At 34.5% G+C, this 26,439-nt stretch overlaps 1 protein-coding gene across 8 annotated transcripts in view; it reads right to left on the bottom strand.

The window, feature by feature from the left end:
• The window catches only part of PTBP3 (polypyrimidine tract binding protein 3), a 106,035-nt gene that overhangs the window by 20,968 nt on the left and 58,628 nt on the right, over positions 1-26,439 (bottom strand). For all 8 annotated transcript variants that reach the window (XM_081279304.1, XM_081279305.1, XM_081279307.1 and 5 more), the window contains 3 exons: positions 20,743-20,889; positions 11,830-11,994; positions 762-872 (listed from right to left, as the gene is read on the bottom strand). In XM_081279304.1, coding sequence (XP_081135430.1) covers positions 762-872; positions 11,830-11,994; positions 20,743-20,889 — 423 coding nt within the window. The remainder of the gene's footprint in view (positions 1-761; positions 873-11,829; positions 11,995-20,742; positions 20,890-26,439) is intronic.

Here is a 26,439-nt window from a genome sequence, read left to right as displayed (position 1 = left end):
ATGAAACAAATACATTAAAAACTCTGATTTACAATAAAAGTCATTAACAAAAGTCATTGTGCTATTAAAATGGTACAAAATAATATATGCAAGAAGGCTATCTTCCTAATTGAGGGCTAGACAGTGCATGATATACAAAAGAACTATAAGCCTTAGTCTCTAGTCTGTAATTCGAGCAGAAATTAGAAATGATTCAGGAACAGAAGACAGAATAGCACTGGGGATGGATCTCAACAGACGTATGTAATATAAGCAAATTAATGTGAAATTTGTTATACTATCAAGTTAAGTATCTGTGTACTTTAAAAAAACACGAATTGACAACAGCATAATTCTTGAGATAATGTTTTCACCAATTTAGAGTTCAACAGAAATGAATGCTGAAAAATTTTCAAAAGTAGTGAAATCAATATTTAGCTGATTTAATAGGACTAAATGAAGTACAAAGGGCAAAAACCTATTCTCTTAGATTACATCAGGAGTACTCTGCTTAAACTCTACACATAATAAACAGCAAAGAGTTTCAAGAGTCCTGAGGGGCAAACTAGAGATTTGAAACCATTTATATGAGGAAAATAATAATTTTTAACTAGGGGAGGGAACACATGCGATTATACGGTTAAAAATGGTTAAAATGGTAGATATTACTTTATATATTTTATCACTATTTTAAAAATCACACACAGTAAACTAAAAGAGAGAACACATGATGGTTTCCTTTAGAAAGTGATTATTGAAAAATGAAAAATAATCATAATTACCATTTTGGCATAATGTGCATTCACTGGGTCAGCATACTGAAGCAAGGCTTGAAATTGATTATTCTTTGTAAAGGTGATAATCTTCAAGACTGTTCCAAATTTAGAAAATATCTGGAAACAAGTTCATATTAGTTAAATCTAAGGAAAATATTAAACTAATGTACCTTTATAAATACAATCTGGCTCATGAATCCCCTTTTTAAATGAAAATAATTTTCTCTTTTATTAAAACTGTTGGTATGCACCCCCCGCCCCGAAAAAAGCCAAACCTAAAATGTTAATGTTTCAATACCCATTCATGTCTTGGAAGAGTACCTTGTACACAACAAAACTCAAAACATGTAATCTACTTCATAACATGTTTAAATGATAAATAGTAAAACAGAAGGTGACAACAGAAATTGATAGTATAATGATGTTACAAAAGCACATTTCACCCTGGGAATCAGCATATACTTCTGGAGAATTTTTTTTTTAAACTTGTAATCTTAAAAACAGAATTTATTTTTATTGGCATATTATAAATAATAGTGGGATTCATTATTCCATATTCATTCACACACATAATTTGACCAATCTCATTTACCAGTACCATCCCTTTTCCTCCTCTCTTCCCTACTCTTGATCCACTTATTCAACTCTACTGATCCCCCTTGTATTATTATTATTTTAATACATCATAAATATATATAAGTGAAATTCATTGTAGTATGTTCATACATAGACACATGCATAATTTGGTAGATTTCATTGTCCATGCCTTCTGCTCCTCCCTTCTTCTTGATCCCCTTCCTCTTACTCTGTTGTTCTCCTTTTTATTTTGAGGAGATCCCTTTTTTTTTAATTCCCCCTTTTCCCTTTCTCTATATTCCATGGGAGAGCAAATATTTAACCTTTTGAGACTAGACTAGTTCACTTAGCTTCTTCAGTTCCATTCATTTACCAGAAAACGACATAATTTCATTCTTCTTATGGCTGAGTAAAACTCCATTGTGTATATATACACCACATTTTCTTTATCCAATCTGTTGAAGATTGGTTTCTTAACATGGCTATTGTGAACTGCACTGCTACAAACACTGGTATGCAAGTATCATTATAGTATGCAGATTTTAGTTCTTTTGGATAAATACTATTATGGTTTAGGTATCTCCCAAAAGCTCGTTGTGAGACAATGGAAGACATTTTAGGGGTAAAGTGATTTGGCTTTGAGAGTTTTTTGAGAGAGAGAGAGAGAATTTTTTTAATATTTATTTTTTAGTTTTCAGTGAACACAACATCTTTATTTTATTTTTATGTGGTGCTGAGGATTGAACCCAGCGCCCCGTGCATGCCAGGCAAGCACGCTGCAGCTTGAGCCACATCCCCAGCCCTTTGAGAGTTTTAACCAAATCAGCAAACTGATCCCCTAAAAGAGATTAACTGGTAGTAACTGTGGACAGGTAGGTGTGGCTGAAGAAGGTGGATCACAGGGGTTATATATTTTGGGGTTGCAGAGTTCTTTCTGCATTCTGATATGATTTTCCTCTGTAACACCCTTCTGCCATGATGTTCTGCTTCACCTCGAGCTCTGCAGGATGGAGCCAGCTGTCTATGGACAGAGACCTCTGAAATTGTGAGCCCCAAATAAGATTTTCCTCCCCTAAAATTGTTCTTGTCAGGTCTTTTGGTCACAGTGGTGAAAAAGCTGATTAAAATAAATACCAAGGAGTGGGACAGCTGGGTTACGTGGAAGTTCCATTCCTAGTCTTTTGAGGAATCTCAAATCTTTCCAAAGCAGTTGTATTAATTTATAATTCTACTAACAATGTACCCTTTCCTCCTCATCCTTGTTCTGGAATGTTTTGTAGCCAGAAAACTTAGAGGTTATTCTATATCAAATATTCACAGGGTACTATTCTAAGCACTGGGAAGATAGCAGTGAGGACTATAAAAAAAATAAACAAATATTATGATGTCTAGTCATACAAAAATGTTACAAATAAAAATAGAAAAGGGGAAGGGTGAGACTGAACCATCGTGCAAGTTGGGATAGTGCAAAAGTGGTCAGAGAAGATCTTGCTTAAGTGTCTTCTGAGAAATGGAATAAATAAGTCTTCCTGACAGATTCCTAGTTATCAAGTTCTTACAAAACTTGTTCTACCACAGTAGCACTGAGTCATGGCTATTTTACTACTGTCTCATTCCAAAAGCTTATCTAGGTAGCATAAAACAATAAAACATTTTGTTTTCCTTTGTTAATCCATTTTAAAACTAGATCTTAATGAATAAGAAATTTGTCTTTCTACCAGTGAGAATAAAAAGGTTAACCATTTCCTATGCTAATAAGATTTTGCCATTACTAAGCATTATGTATACGTGTGCTGAATAAGCAATTAGTCCTGCTTTAACAAACAAACAAAAAATAAACTGGACTACCTCAAAATTTGGGGCATCAAAGCACACAATCAACAGAGTGAAAAAGCAACCCAAAGAATGGGATATAACATTTTGCAAACCCTATTTCTGACAACACTCAAGATATATAAAGAATTCCTACAACAAAAAAGAAATCCAATTTAAAAATGGGCAAAGGATTCAAATAGACATTTCTCCAAAGAAGATCAAATGACCAATAAGCAAGGAAAAGATGGTGACAATCACTAACTACTAAGGAAATGCAAATTAAAATTACATGAGATAGCTGGGCACAAAGGCACACACCTGTAATTTCAGCTACTCAGGAGGTAGAGCAAGGAGGATTGCAAGTTCAAGGCCAGCCTCAGCAACTCATAAAAACTGTCTCAAAACAAAGTTAAAAAGGAAGGGAATGGAAGGCTAAGGATGTAGCTCAATGGTATAGCACCCAGTTTCAAGCTCCAGTACTACAAACACACATGCACATACCATATCACTCACGCCCTGTAGGACAATGTGTGTGTATCCATAAAATAATGAAGTGCTAGGGGAGGATGTGGAGAAAACGAAATCTTGTAAGCTGTAGGAGGGAATGTCAAATGTTGCAGCCACTATGGAAACAATATGGCAGTTCCTAAAAAAATTAAAAATGACTATGTGAATCAGCAATTATACTTCTAGGTATACACCCAAAGAATTGAAAGCAGGGACTGAAAGAGATACTGGTACACCCAAGCTCAGAGTAGCATCATTCAAAATAGTCAAAAGGAAGAAAAAAAATCAAGTGTCCATTAACAGATGAATGGATAAACAAAAGGTGATACACAGAGGAATATTATTAATTCTTAAAAAGGAAAGAAATTCTGATAGATGCTACAATATCTTCAAGACATTATGCTAAGTGAAATATGTAGTCAAAAAGACAAGTACTGGATGATTCCACTTATATGAGAAACACAGCATAGTCAAATTCATATAGAAAGTGAAATGTTGCTTGCCAGGAACTGGAAAGAGTAAAAAATGGTGAGTTATTATTTAATGGGTACAGGAGTTTCAGTATGAAAAGATGAAAAAACATTAGGGAAACATAGTGTTCGGCCATGGCTACAAAAAAAATGTTGTGTCAGCTTTTCATTACCGTGACCAAAATACTCAACATGAATAAGTTAAAGAATAGTTATTACCAAATTAAAGGAGATTTATTTTGACCCACAGTTACAGAGGTTTCAGTCCATGAACATCTGGCTCATTACTTTGGGCCTTAGATGAGGTCAAACATCATAGCAGAAGTGCATGGCAGAGGAAAGCTGCTCAGCTCACAGCAGCTAAAGAGAGAGGGAAGGAGGGACAGAGCTGAAGTGTCATTCTTACAGGGCAGCAACTTAGTGAGATCCCTGTCTCAAAATAAAGTTAAAACAAACAAACAAAAAAGGCCCCCAGTGATTTGCTTCCTCCAATTAGGTCTCATCTCCTACAGTTCCCATCACCTCCAAATAGTTCATTCAAATGAGTAATTCATCAGATCATCAACCCACTGATGAGTCTAGAGACCTCATGATCCAATCATTTCTTAAAAAGCTTGACCTTTTAACACTGCTAAATTGTGGAACAAGCCTTCAACACAGGAGGGTTTTATTTGTACTAAGGATTGAATCCGGGGGTGCTGAACCACTGAGCCACGTCCCTAGCACTTTAGGGTCTCTCTCAGTTACTGAGGCTGGCTTTGAACTCACGATCCTCCGGCCTCAGCCTCCTGAGTTGCTGGGATTACAGTTGTGCACCACCAGTCCTGGCAACACAGGAATTTTTGCCAAACATTTCATATTCAAACAATATTGAAATGTGAATACACTTAATTCCACTGAACTGTTTACTCAAAAATGGTAGTTTTAGTTTAACATGGGAAACTTTATGTAATATATATGTAATCACTTTTAGGAAGCTATCTATATAATAAAGTGTGTGTGTGTATGTGTGTGTGTGTGTGTGTGTGTGTGTATATATATATAAACAGTACAGAGTAAAGTGCATCTTTTTTAAATTTGTGTAAAGTGCTTATTAATTAATAAAGAGTACTTGTCTAGCATGCATTCAATATTATGCCTATTTAAAAAATACTCTTTGAGAACTCCTAGCTGGAGAATAATGATGGTATGCAAATTTTAAATGATAAATATTCTTGATGAGAAAGTAATAAGAACATATAATTTGCTCTAAAACTTGGGATACTTACATACTAAATTATGCTACAAAGCCTAGTTAATTTCCACTTAACTTTCAGATCTTATTAATATTTAGATTCTTTCACCAAATTTAATAATCACCTGATACTTATCTTTACTGACAGCTTATATTTGGTTGTGATATTATTATTATTATTATTATTATTTTGTAGAGCCAGGGATTGAACCCAAGGCCTCACATATTCTAGGCAAGTGTTCTACTACTGGGCTATATCTCCAGGCCCTTGATTGTGTGATTTTTATATGAATGTGCTAAGAAAACAGAACTGAACTGGCTAGCATGGTTAACGCTATAGTGCCCCCTGGACTGTATTCACCAAGCAAGGAGGAACTAAGATCCATCTGAAAATTTTTGAATAAAATAAGGAGTACCAACATCAGGAATCCAGAAATGCCTGAAGTGCAATTTTCAACACCTTTTCATAATTATCAAAATAGTAAAGAGGCTTGGGTGGTGGCTCAGTGGCAGAGCACTTGCCTAATATGTGTGAAGCACTGGGATCAATTCTCAGCACCACATATAAATAAATAAAGGAAAGGTCCATTGACAATTAAAAAAAAACTTTTTATAAATAGTAAATTTGGGGGGCTGGGGTTGTGGCTCAGTGGTAGAGCGCTTGCCTAGCATGTGTGAGGTTCGATTCTCAGTACCACATATAAACAAATAAATGAATAAAGGTCCATCAATAACTAATAAAAAAGTTTTTTTAAAAAATAGTAAAATTTTGAAAAGATATAGTCTAAAACATAAAAATTCATAAAAGTTTTATATATATACAAATTTGTGTTTTAGTAATTATAAGGTCTTTGACTCTATTCCCTAAAATGTTTATTTTGCTGTCATAGATAAAAAAGATTCCATTCTAGAGGTCTCCTATCTTTTCAGACTATAAAATGGGACTAAGAAGATATCAAAGGTCAAATTCTGATAAAATTATTCTTCAGGGTGATTTTTTTTTTTTTTTGAGATGGGAGTTTTTGCTATATTACCCAGGCTGGCCCCAAATTCCTGGGCTCAAGTCATCTACCTGCCTCCCCACCACCCCCTGCGAACTGCTGGCATACCCCTGTACCCAGTTCCAGAGGAGTTGTTATTATTATTGTTACTATTGTGGTGCTAGGAATTGAACCAGGGCCTCATGTATGCTAGGTAAGTTTAGCTCTACCACCGAGCTATATAGCCAGCCCTCAGAGTAATTTTTATAAAGGCAGAATTTGCCAGAAATTGAAAACGTTCACTAGTATTCACCTGTGAAAAGAATATTCATATCAGAACTTTTATTGTTTGTTTGTTTGTTTATATTTTTCAATACTAGGACTGAACCCAGAGCCTGAAGCTCTGAGCTACATCTCCAGCCCTTTCTTTATTTTTAATTTTGAGACAGGGTCTTACTAAGTTGCTCATGCTGGTCTTGAATTTGAAATTCTTCTGTCTTGGCTTCCTAAGAGGCTGGAATTATAGATGTGTACCACCACATACAACACAAGTATATTTTACTTTAATGTTAAACTCATGAGTCATAATCTGTTTATAATAGTGTTTGTAATCAACAAAACAGGAAAAATTAAGAAATATTATTTTACATTAATGTTCATTCTTTTATTTAGTACCATGATAACTTGTTTTCTCAAGCTATATATCTTTATTACAATTAAAAAGATTAGTCCTGGGCTGGGGATGTGGCTCAAGCGGTAGCATGCTCGCCTGGCATGCGGGGGGCGCTGGGTTTGATCCTCAGCACCACATAAAAATAAAAAGATGATGTGTCCACCGAAAACTAAAAAATAAATATTAAAAAATTTAAAAAAAGGTTAGTCCTTTCTCTTAAAGAGCTCTATCTGAAATTCATAAATTATTTCCTTATATATAGTGCCTGAAAGTGATAGATTATATGAGAATACTGTTGTGAGCTACTTTTTTAGTACATCAAGAAACTTTTTAGTAGGGCATTATGTAAAATTGTGGATGTGTAACCGACGTGATTCTGCAATCTGCATTTTGGGGTAAAATTGGGGGTTCATAACCCACTTCAATCTAATGTATGAAATATGATATGTCAAGAGCTTTGTAATGTTGTGAACAACCAATAAAAAAAAATTTAAAAAAAAAAGAAACTTTTTAGTATGCAGGGTTGAGAGGTTACATAAGTGATCAGCTGATAAATTTTCTCTCTACCTACAAATGCTGTCCAGGTAATGCTGTCCAGTCCAGTGGCTTTATACCTATACATATACGGATGATTATCAAACTCCAGATTGGAATTCTTCCTCTGAATCCAGATTTATCTCCAAACTGTCTCAATATTTCTCATGTGTCAATCTAATAGATACCTCAAACTTAATATGTCTAAAACCAATTTTGATTCCTGCTCTACTTCCAATTCCTGCACCAATTTTTTTCTTCCCTTAATCTATCACGGTTTAGGGTAGCTCCATTTTATCAGAGGTTCAGATCCAAACCTGGGAGGCATTCTTGATTACTCCCTTTCTCTTTATAACCCACATCTAATTAATCCATAAGAATATCCTTCAAATTACACCCAGTTCTAGTGCCACACCCTCACCCAGGTCACCATCATCTAACATGGACAATGACAAGAACTGTATGACAGATTATGGTTAACACAACAATGAGTGATTCTGTTAAAACATTAAATGATAACCTCTCATTGCTCTATTTAAAATCTCCCAATCATTTCCCATTTTATTCAATGTAAAATGGTATAAAAACTTTGCGCTGCTTGGTTCCCAACCCCTCTTCCCTGATTCTATTGCTATAGCTTTCCTAGTCTCTCTACACTAGCAGCCTGATACTAAACATATCAAGCACACTTCCATCTTAGGGACTTGCTATTCTTTCTGACTGGATCACTACTTTTCCACATATATATAACTTAAATCCTCACATTCTTCAAGGTTCTGTTCAAAGGCTCTGCTTAAATGTCATACAAGAAAAACCTTCCCTAACTTCCCTCATCTAATACAGCACTTCTCCCATCTCAGTTTCTCAGTCCCCTTACCATGAGCTAAAAGAAGAGCCCAGCTTCTACAGACATTATACAGTAGTTTAACTAAAGCCAACTTTTCAGCAAATAAAATACTAAAACAATTAGCTTAGTTATAATAGATAAAACCAACTCCTTACTTTTATATATTCCCACATTTCACACCATTATTTACAAAATTACTATTACCCATAAGAGCAAGGAACAGTATCTTACATTGCAATTCTTTAGTATCTGATAACTAATGTTTCTAGAGGAATTAATATGTACTAGGCACTGTTCTACCTGCTTTAAGCATATTAACTCATGTAATCCTCACAATGAAGGTATAAAAACTACCAATTTCATCTTCATTATAAAAATAATAAAGCAGGCCTGGCACAGTGGCGCACACCTGTAATCCCAGAGGCTCAGGAGGCTGAGAAAGGAGAATTTTTAGTTCAAAGCCAGCCTTGGCAACCTAGTGAGCAACTTAAGAGATCCTGTCTCAAAATAAAATATAAAAAGAACTAGGAATGTGGTTCAGTGGTTAAGCATCCCTGGATTCAATCCCTGAAACCAAACAAAAAGAAAACAGAAGTTAGGCAAATTGCTTACCCAAGGTTGTAGAGGTAGGTAGCTAGTGGTATAGACAGGATTCCAAACAATTCCAGACCCTGTATCCTTAATTATTATGCTATACTATCTCTTGGTTGACTAAACATAGAATAGAGTGCTGGGGGAAAGGGCTTAGTTACCGTAATTAGAAAAAGACTCTTCAAGGGGGTAACATCTGAGATGAAGAGTGAATGATGTACTCATAGCCAAGTGACCATGGGTAAAAGAGTCTCCCAGGCTTAAGAAATAGGCAACTAAGAAAGGACTAAGCTGGGGGGGAAGACAAAAAGAGAGGGGGTAAAAAGGCCACAGTGTTCAATAAGCAGAGTGATGCATAGAGAGATTAAAGAGATTTTTTAAAGGTGTTTGCACATGGAGGCCTTAATAAATGCTTTAGTAAGGGGTTGGTTTTATTCCAGTGGCCCCTAGAAAAAGAGTTAAATGAAGGACTGTTGCAATTAAAAGACTGAGAGTCATGATCCAACAGTTTCTATTGAGAACTTTCAGGATTAGTTCTCTTCACCTGAAGGACCCATGATTTGAGGGTCTTGATTTGGGGTTTTACTGCTTTCAGGGATATGATAAGTGAAATGACAGGACATGAACACGTAATAGTGATTAGGCTCACTGATGGATGTTGGCACTGTTCGAGTCACAGATATAAAAATGTCTGTTAAAAATAGTGTAGGTCAGCAAGCCTGCAGAATCTTAGTAGCAAATACAAACACACACAGCTAATGGATTGCATAGTGTGTTCAATGTTACTTTGTGGGATAGAAATTAAAAAAAGAAAATTCACCAAAACATGAAATCAATCACTTAAGGAATTGTTAAATCTTTCTAGGGAGCAATGATGGCTATTGTCCTCTCTAGGACAAGTTTCACAAATGCATTTATTCTGAAAATGATACTCAGAAAACTACCAAAAGGAACGTAGCAAGCCTATTCCCAGTACAGTTCCACGCTGTGTATTTAATATTTACATGCACAGCGTGGAACTGTACTGGGAAAAATGACTGAGCGTTATCACCAATTGGTATAATGACTATGGAAGAGTATACACAACTCCACCTTTCCTTATTTGCAAAATGTAAGAACAGAATATATATGCATTTCAATTCTTAAAACACATATGCACAATACCCTCTACAACCCTTCATTAGATGGTACAAATCCAAAGATATAAAAAAGGTTAAATAAAAATAAGCATAAAGTTTGTTTTAGTATCTTTGTATTTTAATGTATAGGTTGATAAGTATAATGAAATGTAATCAATAGTTAGCTAAAGGGGATAAAAACTCAAATTCTGAAGCTAGATGTCAAATATCTGTGTACAAAACTTACATTTTGAGGATACGTATATATGGAATATTAAAGATATAACAAACATTTAAAAACAAACATTGAACTCTATATAATTAAAACACTGGACTCGAGTTTTAATTGGATATATATATATTTTTTTTTGGTACCTGGGATTGAACTCAGGGGCGCTGTATCACTGAGCCACATCCTCAGCCCTATTTTGTATTTTATTTAAAGACAGTGTCTCGCTGAATTGCTTAATGCCTCGCTTTTGCTGAAGCTGGCTTTGAACTTAAGATCCTCCTGCCTCAGCCTCCGGAGCTGCTGGGATTACAGGCAAGAGCCACCGCACCTGGCTTAACTGGATTTTTAATTACCCAAGTATCTGACTTTCAGTTTTATTCATTATAAAATTATGTACATAGGTGACCTTCCTGTTCTTAAATTCTAAATATTATTAGTCATGATTTGGTGGAATGCCTTTTATCAAGACAATTTGGATATATAAAGGTTACATTTGGTATCAGTCAGCATTTAACATGATGAGTATGATATATCCATATAACATGTGAAGATTTATTACTTAGCCTCCCTTCAGAATTTTTTAAGTGAGTATTCAAATGTACAAAGAGTTCAATAGAAGTAAGTTAGTTGTATTCTATAGTGACATTATTTTCTAAGAAACACCACTACTTGGGCTTTCTAGAGGATTCTATGCTTTGTTCATTTCCACATGTACCTATTTACAAAACTGAATTTCTTGCCTACCATTTGTATTTTAGTGTTGGGATTTATTTGTTTGTTTGTTTATGTGCTGGGGACTGAACCAAGGGTTTCATGCATCATGTTAAGCATAACACTGAGCTCTGTCCCAGTCCCTCTTATCTACCTTTTTTTCTTGGGGGGTGGGGGGGTACTGGGGATTGAACTCATGGGCACTCAACCACTGAGCCACATCCTCAGCCCTATTTTGTATTTTATTTAGAGACAGGGTCTCACTGAGTTGTTAAGCGTCTTGCTTTTGCTGAGGCTGGCTTTGAACTCATGATCTTCCTGTCCAGCCTCTAGAGTTACTGGGATTGCAGGTGTGCACCACTGCATCCAGCCCCTTTCCCACCTTTTAAAAATCAAGTATTCAAGTTAGAAACAAGAGACTATAAAAAAATTGTCTCTAGTTAAAATAACCTCTTTTTCTTTTCTTCTTTTTTGGTACTGGGAATTGAATCCAGAGACACTTAATCATTGAGCTACATTCCCCAGGACCTTTTTATTTTGAGATAGGATCTCCCTAAGTTACTGAGATTGGCTTTGAACTTGGTATCCTCCTGCCTCAGCCTCCCAAGTGTACTACTGTGGTACTCAGCTTGATCAAACTTCTTTTATGAAATAGGATGATTTTTCTCATTACTGAAACAAAAATATCAACCCAAAATAACAATCTGAAGAACACAGATTTAATGAATATCAAAAGTTTCAGACATCACATTTGAGTATGTTTTCTATAAGAATACTCCTTCTTACCTGATGAAGAACTTCCAGAGTAACGGGATAAAAGAGGTTTTCAATTATTATTCGGAGCACAGGGCTCTGTCCAGGTAGGACTGTGCCTTCATTGGAAGGAGCTCCAGGAAGGGCCAGGTTTCCTGACTGGACAGCACTGACAGCCTGCAATGCAGCTTGGGCTCTCTAGAGAACAATCCAAAATCAGGCTTTTTTATTATATAAAAGTATTTAAATGAATCTCAAAAGCCAGCTGATACAAAAACAATATGAAGTAAGATAGTTAAATCACCCCACTTTATCTAGATGCATATAGCCTAAGTTCTGTCAAAAATCCAACAAAGATCTATCTTATCACATTGATACAGTACTTAATAAAGTTGCTTAAGTTTACTTGATACAATTTGTATTTCCTAATTTTTAAAAGACAATGAGGAAGAAAAGAGCAAAGATCATGTAATAATCACTCAAGTCCCTCTTCTTCACTCTATTCCTTTCTATTCTCAAATAATTCAAGCATCTGGGTGGCATAAAATAAGTGTAAACAAGGAGAAAAAGGGGTATGGTGGCCCAGAGTGGGGAAAAGAGGCCATTCATATAGGTAGGCATCCTGACATGAATCATCAGAGCCTAAGCAAGGTGAGGAAAGCATCCAATATGGCAGAGCGGCCTGGTAAGGGGAATCTTAGCCCAAAGGTAAGGTAAGGAAGGATTTGTGTGGGGAATGGTTCAGTGTTGACGATCAGAACCTGAGAAACATAAGAAGAGTAAAGAAGGCATACAGAGGAAGGGGTACCTGGCCAAGACCATCAGAGCCCAAGGAGAGTTGAGAGGGATCCATATGGTATAGGTAGTCAAGATATGAAGACAGCCTAAGCAGGTAAAGAGGAGGTCCATGGGAAGTGGGTGAGCTGGTATGAAAAGTCAAGAGGCTAAAAAAGTCATTCAATAGAAGGACAGCCCGGCAAGTTGCTAAAAATCATTCTCCATTAAAAAGAAACAAGGGAATCTAAAAATAGCTTCTAATTCCAGAGCTGGGGCAGGAAAAGCACAAGATAAATGTGAAATGTTTTTGTTTTTATGGTGTTTTTGCCAGAATATAAGAAATATAGAAAGAATGGTAGAGATTTGTCAAAAGGATATAGAGGCCAACATGAAGGGGTTCCTACTGGTCAAATGTGAGACATTTTGTGGATTAAAATAGTAATAATTATACAAAAAAAATAATCCATGAAACAAAACAGGAACTCTGAAGTTCATGGTAAAAATTGAGTAATGAACAGTATGTTTACAATGTCTTAAAATACCTGCCCATGGGGGTTGGGGTTATGGCTCAGTGGTAGAGCACTTGCCTGGCATGTGTGAGGCACTGGGTTCGAAACTCAGCACCACATAAAAATAAATAAATAAAAAGGTATTATATCCATCTAAAACAACAAAAAATATTAAAAATAAAAAAACCTGCCCATAAAATCCTATCCCCCCCCCCTTTTTTCCAGTGCTGAGGATGGAATCCAGGACCTTGTACATGTTAGGCAGGTGCTCTACTACTGAGTTACACCTCCAACCCTATTCCTCCCTCTTTTTAAGTACAGTTGGTCTTCTGTGTCTGTGGGTTCTGTGTCCAACTATGAATTGAAAAATACTCAGAAAAAACCTGCATCTGTATTGAACATAAATAGGCTTTCCTTGTCATTATTCCTTGAACAGTACAATGTTACAACTATTTACATAGCACTTATATTGTAAAAGATATAGCAATCTCTAGGTGATTTCAAGAATATGGAAGTATGTGTAGAAGTAAATAACTTGAACATCCTTGAATTCTGGTATTGAGAGGGGTCCTGGAAACAACTCCCCTGAGTACTAAAGGGCAACTATAATAACTTGACAGCAGAGAAGCCTGTCAAATACCAGCCTAATCAAGAGACAGAGGAGCACACGATCAGTAAAGGAACAAATTGAAAATATATGCTACCTGAAATTACACAATAAGAAGAAAAGAGTATTACTTCTGTGGCGTACCTATAAAAGATACTTACCCTGAATTGAAACATGAAGAAACATCAGACAAACTCAAATTGAGGGACATTCTAGAAAATAAATTGCCTATAATTTTCAACAGTATCAAGGGCATGAAAGTCCTTTTTTTTTTTAATGTTTATTTTTTAGCTTTAGGTGGACACAATATCTTTATTTTACATTTATGTGGTACTGAGGATTGAAGCTAGTGCCTCGCGCATGCTAGGCGAGCGCTCTACCACTGAGCCACAACCCCAGCCCCTGAAAGTCCTTTTTGAAATTTGACTTTAATTTTTAAAATAAAACTTTTTAAAATTTGACTCCTTCAAAATTTAATTTATTAAATTATTCAAAAAATGCAGTAGGCTGGATGCGGTGGTGCCTATAATCCCAGCTGCTCAGGAGGCTGAGGCAGGAGGATCGAAAGTTCAAAGCCAGCCTCAACAAAAGCAAGGCACTAAACAACTCAGTGAAATCCTGTCTGTAAATAAAATACAAAAAAAAAAAACACTCCACATATATACATACATACATAATACATACATACATACAATGGGGCTGGGGATGTGACTCAGTGGTCAAGGGCCCCCAAGTTCAATCCTCAGTACCCTCCCACCAAAAAAAGTAGGACAAAGGAGGGAAAATTAAAGGAAAAAAAGCATAGTTAGTGATTACTAAAATTAAATGAATGCTTTTAATGAATCTTTTGCTCCATACTTATCATTTCTTAAGGTGATGATATCTGAATGATAAAATAAAAAATTCTACCACTTTAATGTCACTTTAATTTTTACATATCACAGTCAGTTGCAATTTTAAACATCACAATACTTTTTTGTATGTAAATCATAAACTCAAACTGAGGGACATTCTAGAAATCAAACTGCATGTAATTTTCAACAGTGTCAAGGACATGACATTTCTTGTTTTCTTTTCATGATTCTAATTTTTAGTTACTGTTTACTATTTATTATACCATGTGAGATATCTGAGTTTTCACCATTTTGCTTTAAGTAATAAATACCTGTCTGAAAATCGGAAGTCTTTCCTTTTCTATACGCTTAACATTTAAACAATTTCACTTTTATACTTGTATATATTCTTTTTGCCCCTTTTAAAAAACATGCTGTGGAAATGAGCACTATTCCTTTTGAAATGACTTGCATACAAACATTTTTTATAACACACACAGATTTTTAGGTATCAAATGATACACAAACTGCTAAATGTTCAGTTTCCAAAGCAGCAGCATCTTTGAGAAGGTATGAATAATTATTTGAATATTTTGTATCATTAATTCTTAAAAACCATGCTTTTAGGCAGACAATTAATTGTAATGGGATATTGGCCACCTCAATCTCACTTCAATTCAAACATGGCAGTTTATCTCATCTTTTTCACACTGTTCTCCCCAATAAGATTTTATTGAAAAGCAAGGGTGGTACTGCTTTTAACAACTGAAAACTGATTCAGACTTCCATGTTGAATCCACAGTTGGTGATGTCTTTATGGTTTAGATATGAGGTGTCCTCCAAATGCTGATGTGTGAGACAATGCAGGAATGTTCAGAGGTAAAATGATTCAATTATGAAAGCTGAAAACTAATCAGTGGGTTAATCTATTTGATAGATTAATAATTTAAAAGGACTAACATACTAGGTTAACTGTGGGCAACTAGGGTGTGGCTGGAAGAAACAGGTCACTGAGGACATGCCTTTTGAGATTATATTTTGTCCTCTGTGCCCTAACCTCTCTCTTCTTCCTGGCTGACATGAGCCGAGCAGCTTCCTACCATCACATCCTACTGCCAAGATGTTCTGACTTACCTCTAACCCAGAACAATGGAGTGGTCAACCATGGACCAAATCTCTGAAACCATAAGTCAAAACACGAACTTTTCCTTCTCTCAGTTGTTCTAGTCAGGTATTTGGCAAAGTGATAAAAAGATGACTGACATACAATGGCAGAGGGAAATGAATCAATCAATTAAAAGACCCAGAACTGACACAGGGGTTAGAATTAGGAGTCAAAGCAATGAAATTAGTGTTATAACTCTATTCACACACTTGAAGTTATGCAGAGTGCTTGCCTAGCATGCACAAGGTCCTGGGTTCAATCCCCAACTCTGCCAAAAGAAAAAAGTTAAGCAGAGGCTTGGAAGAAACATAAAAACAGTGCTATCCAACGGACTCCTGGGATTGTAGAAATGTGATTTCTATGCTGTCCTATGATAGCAACTAGTCACAAGAGGCTAGTGAGCATCTGAAATGTAGCTATTACAACTGAGAAACTGAATTTTTAAATGTAGTCACATATAGCTACTGGTTGCCATGTTGGACATCACAGTTCTAGAGGATCTCTGGGAAAAGATAGCATCCTAGGGAGGTTTTAAGTATAATAACTGTCCCTATTCCTCTTAGATTAAAATGATTACTTTTTTCTTTTCAGTACTGACAATTGAACTCAGAGCCCCACATGATAGGAAAGCACTCTACCACTGAGATACATTCCCAGCCCTTTTTAAATTTTATTTTGAGACAGAGTTTCACTAAGTTGCCTCTACAGACCTGGAACTTGTAATCATCCTGCCTCTGTTAAGATTACTACACCAAGCTAATGGGAAATGATTTTTAAATATCTGAGAAACGAATTCTCTGGAACAATTATACTAACTATTAAAAAGGAAACAGTATAATTGGAAATGCAACAAAGATTTTATTGTTAGAACATGGACATATATTTCACATAAAATATAAAGAAGCCTAGATAGTGTGAAAAGCACATTTCTAGAATCAAGAAGATAAAATTAGGGCTGGGGATGTGGCTCAAGCGGTAGCGCGCTCGCCTGGCATTTGTGGGGCTCTGGGTTCGATCCTCACACCACATAAAAATAAAATAAAGATATTGTGTCCACCTAAAACTAAAAAATAAATATTTTTTTAAAAAGAAGATGAAATTAACATATAGTAAATGTGCACAGTCAAGTGTTTGGTTTATTAATTTTTTAGGGACCATTTTAAGGGCAAATTTTCCTAAAGTCATCTCTGAAGATTTATACTTCTACCCATGTGATTGAAAAAAAAATATAAACTATCTACAACAACTGCCATTAACATAATCACCTCTCAAATGTTATGCTTCAGGATATGATCTGAATATTTTTAAAAATTTTAAAAATGTCTTTTAAATAAGGGACCCCAAAGTATTTGATATTCACCTGACTAACAAGTTATGTCCATGAGCTGGAAAAGAAGTCACATGCAGATATGTGCAGTTCAGAGAACAATAATGAAAGAAACACTAATCTATTAACTTCCTAGGACTGTCAGAATAAAATGAAATATGGTACATTTTATTTATATAAACAGGTACCATCTACTTTGACTTCAGTTTGGTGTTGGACTTTGAATAAAAGAAATCTCAATTACATCTTATCAAACATTAATGCACAAAGATTGCACAAAAGTAATAAAATGGAAAGGGTATTAGGAAGAAATCAAAGCTATCTAAGAATAAAGTAGGTCATTTGGGTGGCTCTGGTTGCCAAGCAACTGGTATTTCTGTTTCCCATTGGAATAATTTAATCATTAAAAAGTTTTACTAAACTATTTTTTCTTCTTCAAGATTTATACTTCAATTTATACTTTATAATTTAGAACATATTCAGGAAACACACTAATGGGAAAACTGTAAGACTTTTTGAAGGAAAACTTAAAAAACTTTACTGAAAGATGTAAAAGAAAACAATGTAACTTCTTCCTCTAAAGGATCACAGAGAAATAGAAATGTGTTAGTTATTCCCAAATTAATCTACAAAATCTATCCTATTCCAATTGTGTTTTTTAAGGAGCAGATATTACCAAAATAATTCTGTGATATATCTGGAGAAATCAGAAATACTGATGTTAATTTCTGAAGAGAGGGTACATTATCCTATAATATACTAAGTTATAGTATGCGCTGAAGCAGGAATGGAATAGAATGGAAGCTAGTCCAGTTAGAGATGGAGTACATGCCATGTGAGCAGCACACACGAGGATAGACCAAGCCATGCAAGCAGAATGCAGACATGTCTAATGAGGGTGTCTGTCTGTCTGTATATTGATAGAAAAACTAGAATAGTAAGTGGATTATTAAAATAACAATGTTTGGGGCTGGGACTGTAGCTCAGTGGCAGAGTGCTTGCCTAGCATGCATGAGGCACTGGGTTCAATCCTCAGCACCACATAAAAATAAGCAATAAAATAAGGCATTCTGTCCATCTACAACTATAAAAAGTTAAAAACAATAACAACAACAACAATGTTGCCCTTATTCCCCACATCAAAAAACTTTGTAATAGAACAAAGATTTAAACATCAAAATAAAAGGAACCAAAACATGAAAATATTAGCATATTGCTCGTTTGTTTAAATCTTGGTGTGCTAGGTTTTTCTGAGCATGGTAAAAAGTCAGACTGCATCATGACAATCTTAACAAGAGTTTTTACTATACATATAAAAAATATTTTTAAAACACATAAGCAAAAACATTTATAGGAACAGAAAGTAGAATCGTAGACAGAGGCTGATGGGAAGAATAAGTGGGAAGTTATTATTTAATGGATAGGAAATTTCAGTTTTAGATGATGAATAGTTCTGAAGATCAGTGGTGGTGGTGGGTTATACAATAATGTGAACGTGCTTAATGCCACTAAAGTGCACATTTAAAAATGTGCTGAATAATTTGGCATTGGGTATATATATTTTCTTAATATTTTTTATTAGTCATTGATGGATATTTATGTATTTATATGTGGTACTGAGAATCAAACCCAGTGCCTCATACATGTTAGGCAAGCACTCTACCATGGAGCCACAATCCCAGCCCGATATTTAAAAACAAATTTTAAATAGGAGGAAATGGCATAAATAGAAATCACTATAAATAAATATATTAAAAATGATCAGGAGTGATGGGAGGGGAGGGGAGAGGAAGGGGGGAAAGGAAGGACAGCAGAAAAAAATAGTCATTATTATTGCTGTATGTATATACATGACTGCATGACCAATGTGATTCTGCAACCTGTACACTCAGAAAAATAAGAAATTATACCCTATCTGATTCAAATGTATGATATGTCAAGATCATTGTACTATCATGTGTAACTAATTAAAACAAATTTTAAAAAAATTTTTTTAAATGATTAGGGTTGGGATTGTGGCTCAGCGGGAGAGTGCTTCCCTCGCACGTATGGGGCACTGGGTTCGATCCTCAGCACCATATAAAAATAAATAAATAAAAAGAATAAAAGTATTGTGTCCATCTGCAACTAAAAAAATATTTTAAAAAATGATCAAATAAAAGTAAAACAATAAGTTATAATTTCTCACCTATCATATTAACAAAGATAAGCAGGAAAACCACTTGCTTATACATTATCAAGAGTACCCTAAATTGGCACATAATCTTTACAGCAAGCATTCATGCAACATATTGAAATATAAAATATAATCTAATAAGATAATGTTGGAAGTGTGCTAAAATATATTCTTGGAGTACTATTTGTAAAAGCATTAAATAAGAAACAACTTCAATGTCTAAGAAAAAGTAATTGGATATACGATGGCTTTCCTATATAGAGGAATAATAGGCAATCGTTGAAAACTTATGAAGTACCTCTGATTTGTGGTTATGAAACCATGTGCATAACATATAGAGAAAAAAAATAAAAGGTTTCTAAACATCAGAATTCCATTTGTATAAAATAGATAACACAGATACCAGAAAATGGAAGGGCACATACTAAAATATTAGGTCTACTACTTATTAGTTATCTCTGGGCAACTAGATGATTTTTTTCTTTAACTTTTCTAGATTGAGTGTTTTACCATGTGTACATATTGTAACTGTAATTTATAAAGGCAATTTTTTCATTTTACAAAATCAGTTCTAAGCCCTGGGGATACAGCTCAGTGATAAAGATCATGCAAAGGCAAGGCCCCAGGTTCAAACCCCATCATACGTGTGGGGGGTAAAATAAATTAAATGAAATCTATTCTATTTTAAAATATCAAATGCTGCCAGACTCAGTGGAACCCATCTGTAATCCCAGGTACTCCAGAGGCTGAGCCAGGAGGATCTCAAGTTCAAGATCAGCCTCAGAAACTTGGGGAAACCTGTCTCAAAGTAAAAGGACATAGGATGTAGCTCAGTGGTAAAGCACCACTAGGTTCAATTCCCAGTACAAAAAGAAAGAAAGAAAAATCAAACACTGCACTTATTCTAGTTTATATTATATGCCCTATGTCTTAAAACAAGGATTATGTGTAGGAAATGCCCATTGTGATCAATGTGGAAAACTAAAACTCAATAAATTTAAATACAGTTTGCACTGTAATGCCTTTCAACACAGAATCAAAGACTTTTAAGTTCTTTGTATAGAGCAAGAATATAGAGGCCAAATATGCTCTTTACATAATAAAAACCCACTTAAAAACTACTTGCTTTGTAGATAAAATTTTCCTATCTTTAAGTAACTTCAAATTACTACTTTTATCTATTTAAAATTTAACCTGGAAGGACACAAAAGACTCGATATGAAGTACATTAAAATAAAAATAGAAAAGTAAGGTAATAAACATTGATAGACTACATTCCACATTCATCTTAAGGAGTCAAAAATCACTTAACTCTAAACACATTCTCATTAACATCTTATATAGGTTACTCAACATTACAATATAAGCATCACACTCAACTTCTCAAATCCTTTGCTATAAATTCTGTAAAAAGGAGGAGTTAAAATGAATGACTTCTAAAGTTCCTTTCAGATTTGAAATGTTAAAAGGTTCATAACTATAGAAAATTAATTTTAAGTTATGATATCATATATTTTTACTCCTATTTTTAAAAGATGTCTTAAATACTTACAGCTTGATTAGGCAGATTGTCAGTCTTAAGTTCTCTGTGATTGGAATACTGAATATAAACTGGCTGGCTTCGAAGTTGAGGAGTAACAGGAGTGTAATAATTCACCATAGTAACTGCAGCTTCCTCAGAAGCCATTTCTAAGAAAGCCTGCAACAAGCATAAGAAGGTAAGGGGGAAAGCTCGTCTTTTTAAATAAGACAGTTCACTATTTCATCAGTCTAACTCACTCTAAAACTCATGCATTCTCAACAGAAATAATATTTCCTCAAAAAGATGAAAAATCTTTTGTTCCAAAGTATATCATGGATGGTAAGTAGAAATATATTGGAAAAGTTGGGTTTGAGAAAGGTTTGGACTTGAGAAACTGTCAGTTGATTAAATAATTTCATGTGTTTTATCTTCCTATTATTTTTGCTTCTTCTAAAATTTAAAAACAATTAAAAAGGTTAAAATAAATATATAAATCAACATTATAAATGGATGTTTTCAGAGACTGTGATTTAATAGTTTTCTGTGAAAACTCTCGGGCTAATGGGCTATATTCTACATCAAGATACTGAAATTTCATGAGGCAATAAGGAATTTTTTTTTTTTTAAAGTCTCAAATGCCCTTTAGAGGAAAAAAGGAAGGAGAGAGCATTGTACTAACTATTTAAATTCTTGGTTTTTTTTCCTTTCCTTTTCTTTTGGTGGTGGTTGTGAAACAACAGCACAAATAAAATTAAACTGAGCGTTCATTTTTCAATAGTTATTATTTCATACTTTGCCAACTAGAAACCAACAGATTTATCTGATCTGATAGCAAGAATGAGAGTTGTAAAGACTTGGTAGAAAGGGAACCTATATCTAGCTATGACAATTTCGATAACTTAGAGGTCATTAACACCTCTGAACCTTAGATTGCTTCATCTAAAATATGAAGTACTGCCCAATATGATCTTTAAGTCTCTTCACATTTTAGGTAGAATTCCTGTTAGGTGATCAGTCTGAGATTTTACAGGAAAGAACTATTGGAAAGCATCTTTTTCAAGTGGTGGTGCCCAGAATTAGTTTGTACTAACTTTACAAATATGTTCTCAATCAACACCCATGTTACACTTTGAAGCAAAAGTTACATGTAAGTATTCAGAGTTCTTTTCCGTATTTTATATATTTATATTATATGCTTATATACATGCACACACATAAACACTATATCTACACATCTGTATGTTACACATATTTCTTGTGTGGCATCATAATAAATTACTACTGATCGAAATCAACACAAACCTCTAGTTAGATAACCCAACTATTTTTTCACTATAAAACATTTAATTAGCAAGCACACAGCAACCACTTCAACTTATGTATAAAACACTTAAAATTTATAAAATATACATTTATTAACAATAAAATTTACTGAACACAGAAAATGGCAAATATCTATAAATCCAACTATGCCTTTGTTTATAGTTATCTTAACTGTCAGATGTTTTCATATGAAGTCCAGTAAAGGAATATCAACTATATAAATGTTAAATATGATGTATAATGGTATCAACCAAATGTCACAACTGAACCAATTAGATGTTTCAAATTAACAATAATTTCCCAAGAGGTAGTTATGTTAGCCCATGAGGGTGAATCAAATATCACAAGTCAAAAAGAATCAATTCACAATAAATATAAAATTCCACTATCTTAAAGAGACAAAAGTGGCTTCAAGTCATTATACATCTAAAAGATATAAATGTCCATGATATTCTTTAAAGTATCGGTAATAGACTTTTTCTAATATTTATAAGACAGGAGTATAAAAATGATTAAGGCAAGGAAAAAAAAAAGCTGGGATTCAAACTCCAAAGCTTCTTCTCAGCAAAAAAAAAAAAATAATAATCAGTGAGGTGAACAGAGAGACGACAGCTTGGGAGCAAATTTTTACCACACATACATCAGATAGAGCACTAATCTCTAGTATATATAAAGAACTCAAAAATCTTAACACCAAAAAAACAAATAATCCAATCAATAAATGGGCCAAGGAACTGAACAGACACTTCTCAGAAAGTGATATACAATCAATCAACAAATATATGAAAAAATGTTCAACATCTCTAGCAATTAGGTAAATGCAAATCAAAACTAATATTTTATCTCACTCCAGTCAGAATGGCACCTATTAAGAATACAAATAACAGTAAGTGTTAGCGAGGATGTGGGAAAAAAGGCACACTCATATACTGCTGTTGGGACTGCAAAATGGTACAGCCAATATGGAAAGCAGTACGGAGATTCCTTTGAAAACGTGGAATGGAACCACCTTTTGACCCAGTTATCTCTCTCCTGAATTTATACCAAAAGAACTTAAAAGCAGCATACTACAGGGACACGGCCACATCAATGTTTATTGCAGCACAATTCACAATAGCTAAATTGTAGATCTAACCTAGATACCCTTCAGTGGATGAATGGATAAAGAAAATGTGATATATATACACAATGGAATATTACTCAGAAATAAAAGAGAATAAAATCATAGCATTTGCAGGAAAATGGAGCTGGAGAATATAATGCTAAGTGAAATAAGCCAATCCCAAAAACACAAATGCCAAGTGTCTTCTCTGATATAACGATGCTGATTCATAAAGAGGATGAGGAGGGAGCATGGGAGGAATAGACAAACTTTAGATAGGTCAAAGGATAGAGAGGGGAAGGGGAGCATAGGGGTGGGAAAGATGGTGGAATGAGATGGACATCATTACCCTAAGTACATGTATGGAAACACATATGGTGTGACTCTACTTTGTATTCAACCAGAGACATGAAAAGTTGTGTTCTATTTATGAAACATGAATTGAACTGCACTCTGCCATCTCATATAACTTATTAGAATAAATAAAATTTTAAAAATTTTTTTAAAAAAGAAAAAAAGCTATGGCAATAGTTTCTACCTAGTTTTTAATCGCCATTCAATAAAGAATTTGTAAACATTATTCCAATAATATTCTCCATAAGGGAAGAAAGTATATTTTTACTAACTCTTTGCTGAGTGTTAACAAATAGTTAATTTCTAACATCAGTCACATAAAGGAAAAGTTTAACAATGTCTTTGGAATATGTGATTCTTGTCATAGGAAGGGTTTTTTTTTCCCCTAGAGTATACAGAATCTAGATTTTTATATGTAAAAATAAATTTCTCACATGAAATCCAGTAATCATTTATGATTTTCCAAAGTAGCTAGTCAAAGAATTCAGTCTTCATCATGTGGGGTGGAGCGACAACTAAAAGTCATTGCCCGGAGGACTTAAAATAGCCCCTCTCTTCCCCCATCATTCCAAATGCTCTGGGAAAGGTTATAGCCCATAATTGGCTCAGTAATCATGAAGTGTATTACTAAATAGGTATTTTCTAAACAGAATTTATGATTTAAGAAAAGTAATTAACAGGTACAGTTAGCTTACAGATAAACCCCAGAATAAACAGTAAAGACAAGAAAAAAAAATTGTGACCTTGCCTACTGCCTATCACAACCAATATTAGAGATGATCATGCTTGCTTTTTTCAAATCACACAGACCACAGGATTTCCAGCAGTAGCAACTCTTGTTTAACTCTTGTTAAATAATAAAGAAAATAGCCCCCATGTACTAGTCTCCAATAGATGCAAGAAATGTGCACACATGAGGAATACATACTAGAGCATGTTTGTAACCTCTCTGAATCTTAGTAACCTCATCTGAATTAAGTGGGGATATTAATCAAGCAGTTTACTAGAGGAGGACTGAATCAGACATGATCCAATCACTTTCATACCCACACTTGACTATTTATTTTTTTTTATTTTTTAGGTACCAGGAATTAAACCCAGGGACATTAACTACTGAGCCTCATCCCCAGCCCTTTATGTATTTTACTTGGAGACAGGATCTTTCTCAATTGCTTAGGGCCTCACCAAGTTGCTGAGGCTGGCTTTCAACTCACAATCCTTCTGCTTCAGCTTCCTGAGCCGCTGGGATTATAGGTGTTCCACACCGCAGCTGGCTCTATTTATTTATAAGTGTAGTCATGTTTCTAAACCTTTTATTTACAAAAAGAAACAACAGTGACATATCACAATGTACTATAAATTTTATAGTCTAAATTCCATGTCCTCTTCTCTATAATAATGCTTAGCACTAAAGATTTTCAGGATAATCAAAAAAGTGGAGGGCTGGGGATGTGGCTCAAGCGGTAGCGCGCTCGCCTGGCGTGTGTGCGGCCCGGGTTCGATCCTCAGCACCACATACAAACAAAGATGTTGTTTTCGCCGAAAACTAAAAAATAAATATTAAAAAATTCTCTCTCTCTCTTTAAAAAAAAAAGTGGAAAGAACTACAGAATACATCCCAGTGACGTCTCATTTTGGAACAAGAAAGCACACAATCATTCAAATCAATATAACAAGTATTGTATTTTTGTTATGGTCATGAGAGAATCAAATTTTCTTAGTTATTTTCAGAAAAACTTATTTTTTTAAGGACATTGAAATAGGCAAAAAAATTTGGGTTATAATCCAAAAAAGCAAAAATCAGACAAATGAGATTAGATCAAGTTTTTAAAAAGCATCTGCAAAGCAAAGGAAATTATCAACAATATCTATAATATATAAGGAACTCCAAAAACACAACAGCAAAAAAGAAAAAAATTAAATAATAGACAATAGACCTAAACAGATATATCTCAGAAGGAAACATACGAATAGTCAAAGGTATCTTAAAAATGTTCAACATCAGGGCTGCGGTTGTGGCTCAGTGGTACAGTGCACGCCTAGCACGTGCAGGGCCCTGGGTTCGAGCCTCAGCACCACATAAAAATAAAAAATAAAAGATAATGTGTCCAACCACAAAAAAAATAAAATATTAAAAAAAAGTTCAACATCAAAGAAATGCAAACTGAAAAAAAAAATGAGAGGCTACTTCACTCCATTATCAAAAAATAACAAGTGCTGGCAAGAATTTGGAGAAAAGAGAACACCTGTACACTTGTTGGTTGGAATGTAAATTAGCTCACTCATTATGGAAATCAGTATAGAGATTACTTTAAAAATTAAAAACAGAACTATCATATGCTCTAGCAATCCTACTACTGAGTATATATCCAAAGGAAAGGAAACCCATATGTCAAAGACATCTGCACTTCCATGTTTATTGCAGCACTATTCACAATAGTCAAGAAATAGAAATAACCAAAGCATCCATCAAACGATGGATGTATCTTAAAGAAAATGTGAAACATACATAATGGAATACCATCTAGCCATAAAAAAGAATGAAATTCTGTCATTCGTGACAACACAGATGGAACTAGAAATCATTATGTTAAATGAAATACACCAAGCACAGAAAACTAGTACTGAATGATCTTATGGAATATAAAAAACTGAACTCACAAGCTGAGTGGAACAGTGGTTAACAGAGGGTGGGGAGTGTAGGGGAAGAAGGTATGGGGAAAGGCTGATCAGTAGGTGGGTATTAAGTTATTGTAAGTAGAAATAAGAAGTTCTGGTGTGCTATGTTGAACAGTAGGGTGACTACAGATAATGATAATGTGCAGTATATTTCAAAAAGCTAGAAGAAATGATTTTAAATGTTTTCACCATAAAGAAATGATCAATCAGGAAATATGCTTAATCTGATTTAAACAACACACAACATATACATGTACCAAAAATCACAT

Source organism: Spermophilus citellus (assembly GCF_964194105.1).
Source record: "Spermophilus citellus genome assembly, chromosome: 2".
NCBI lineage: Eukaryota > Metazoa > Chordata > Mammalia > Rodentia > Sciuridae > Spermophilus > Spermophilus citellus.
Note: the sequence above shows the minus strand (reverse complement) of the source record. Positions and strands in the feature narration are given on the sequence as shown.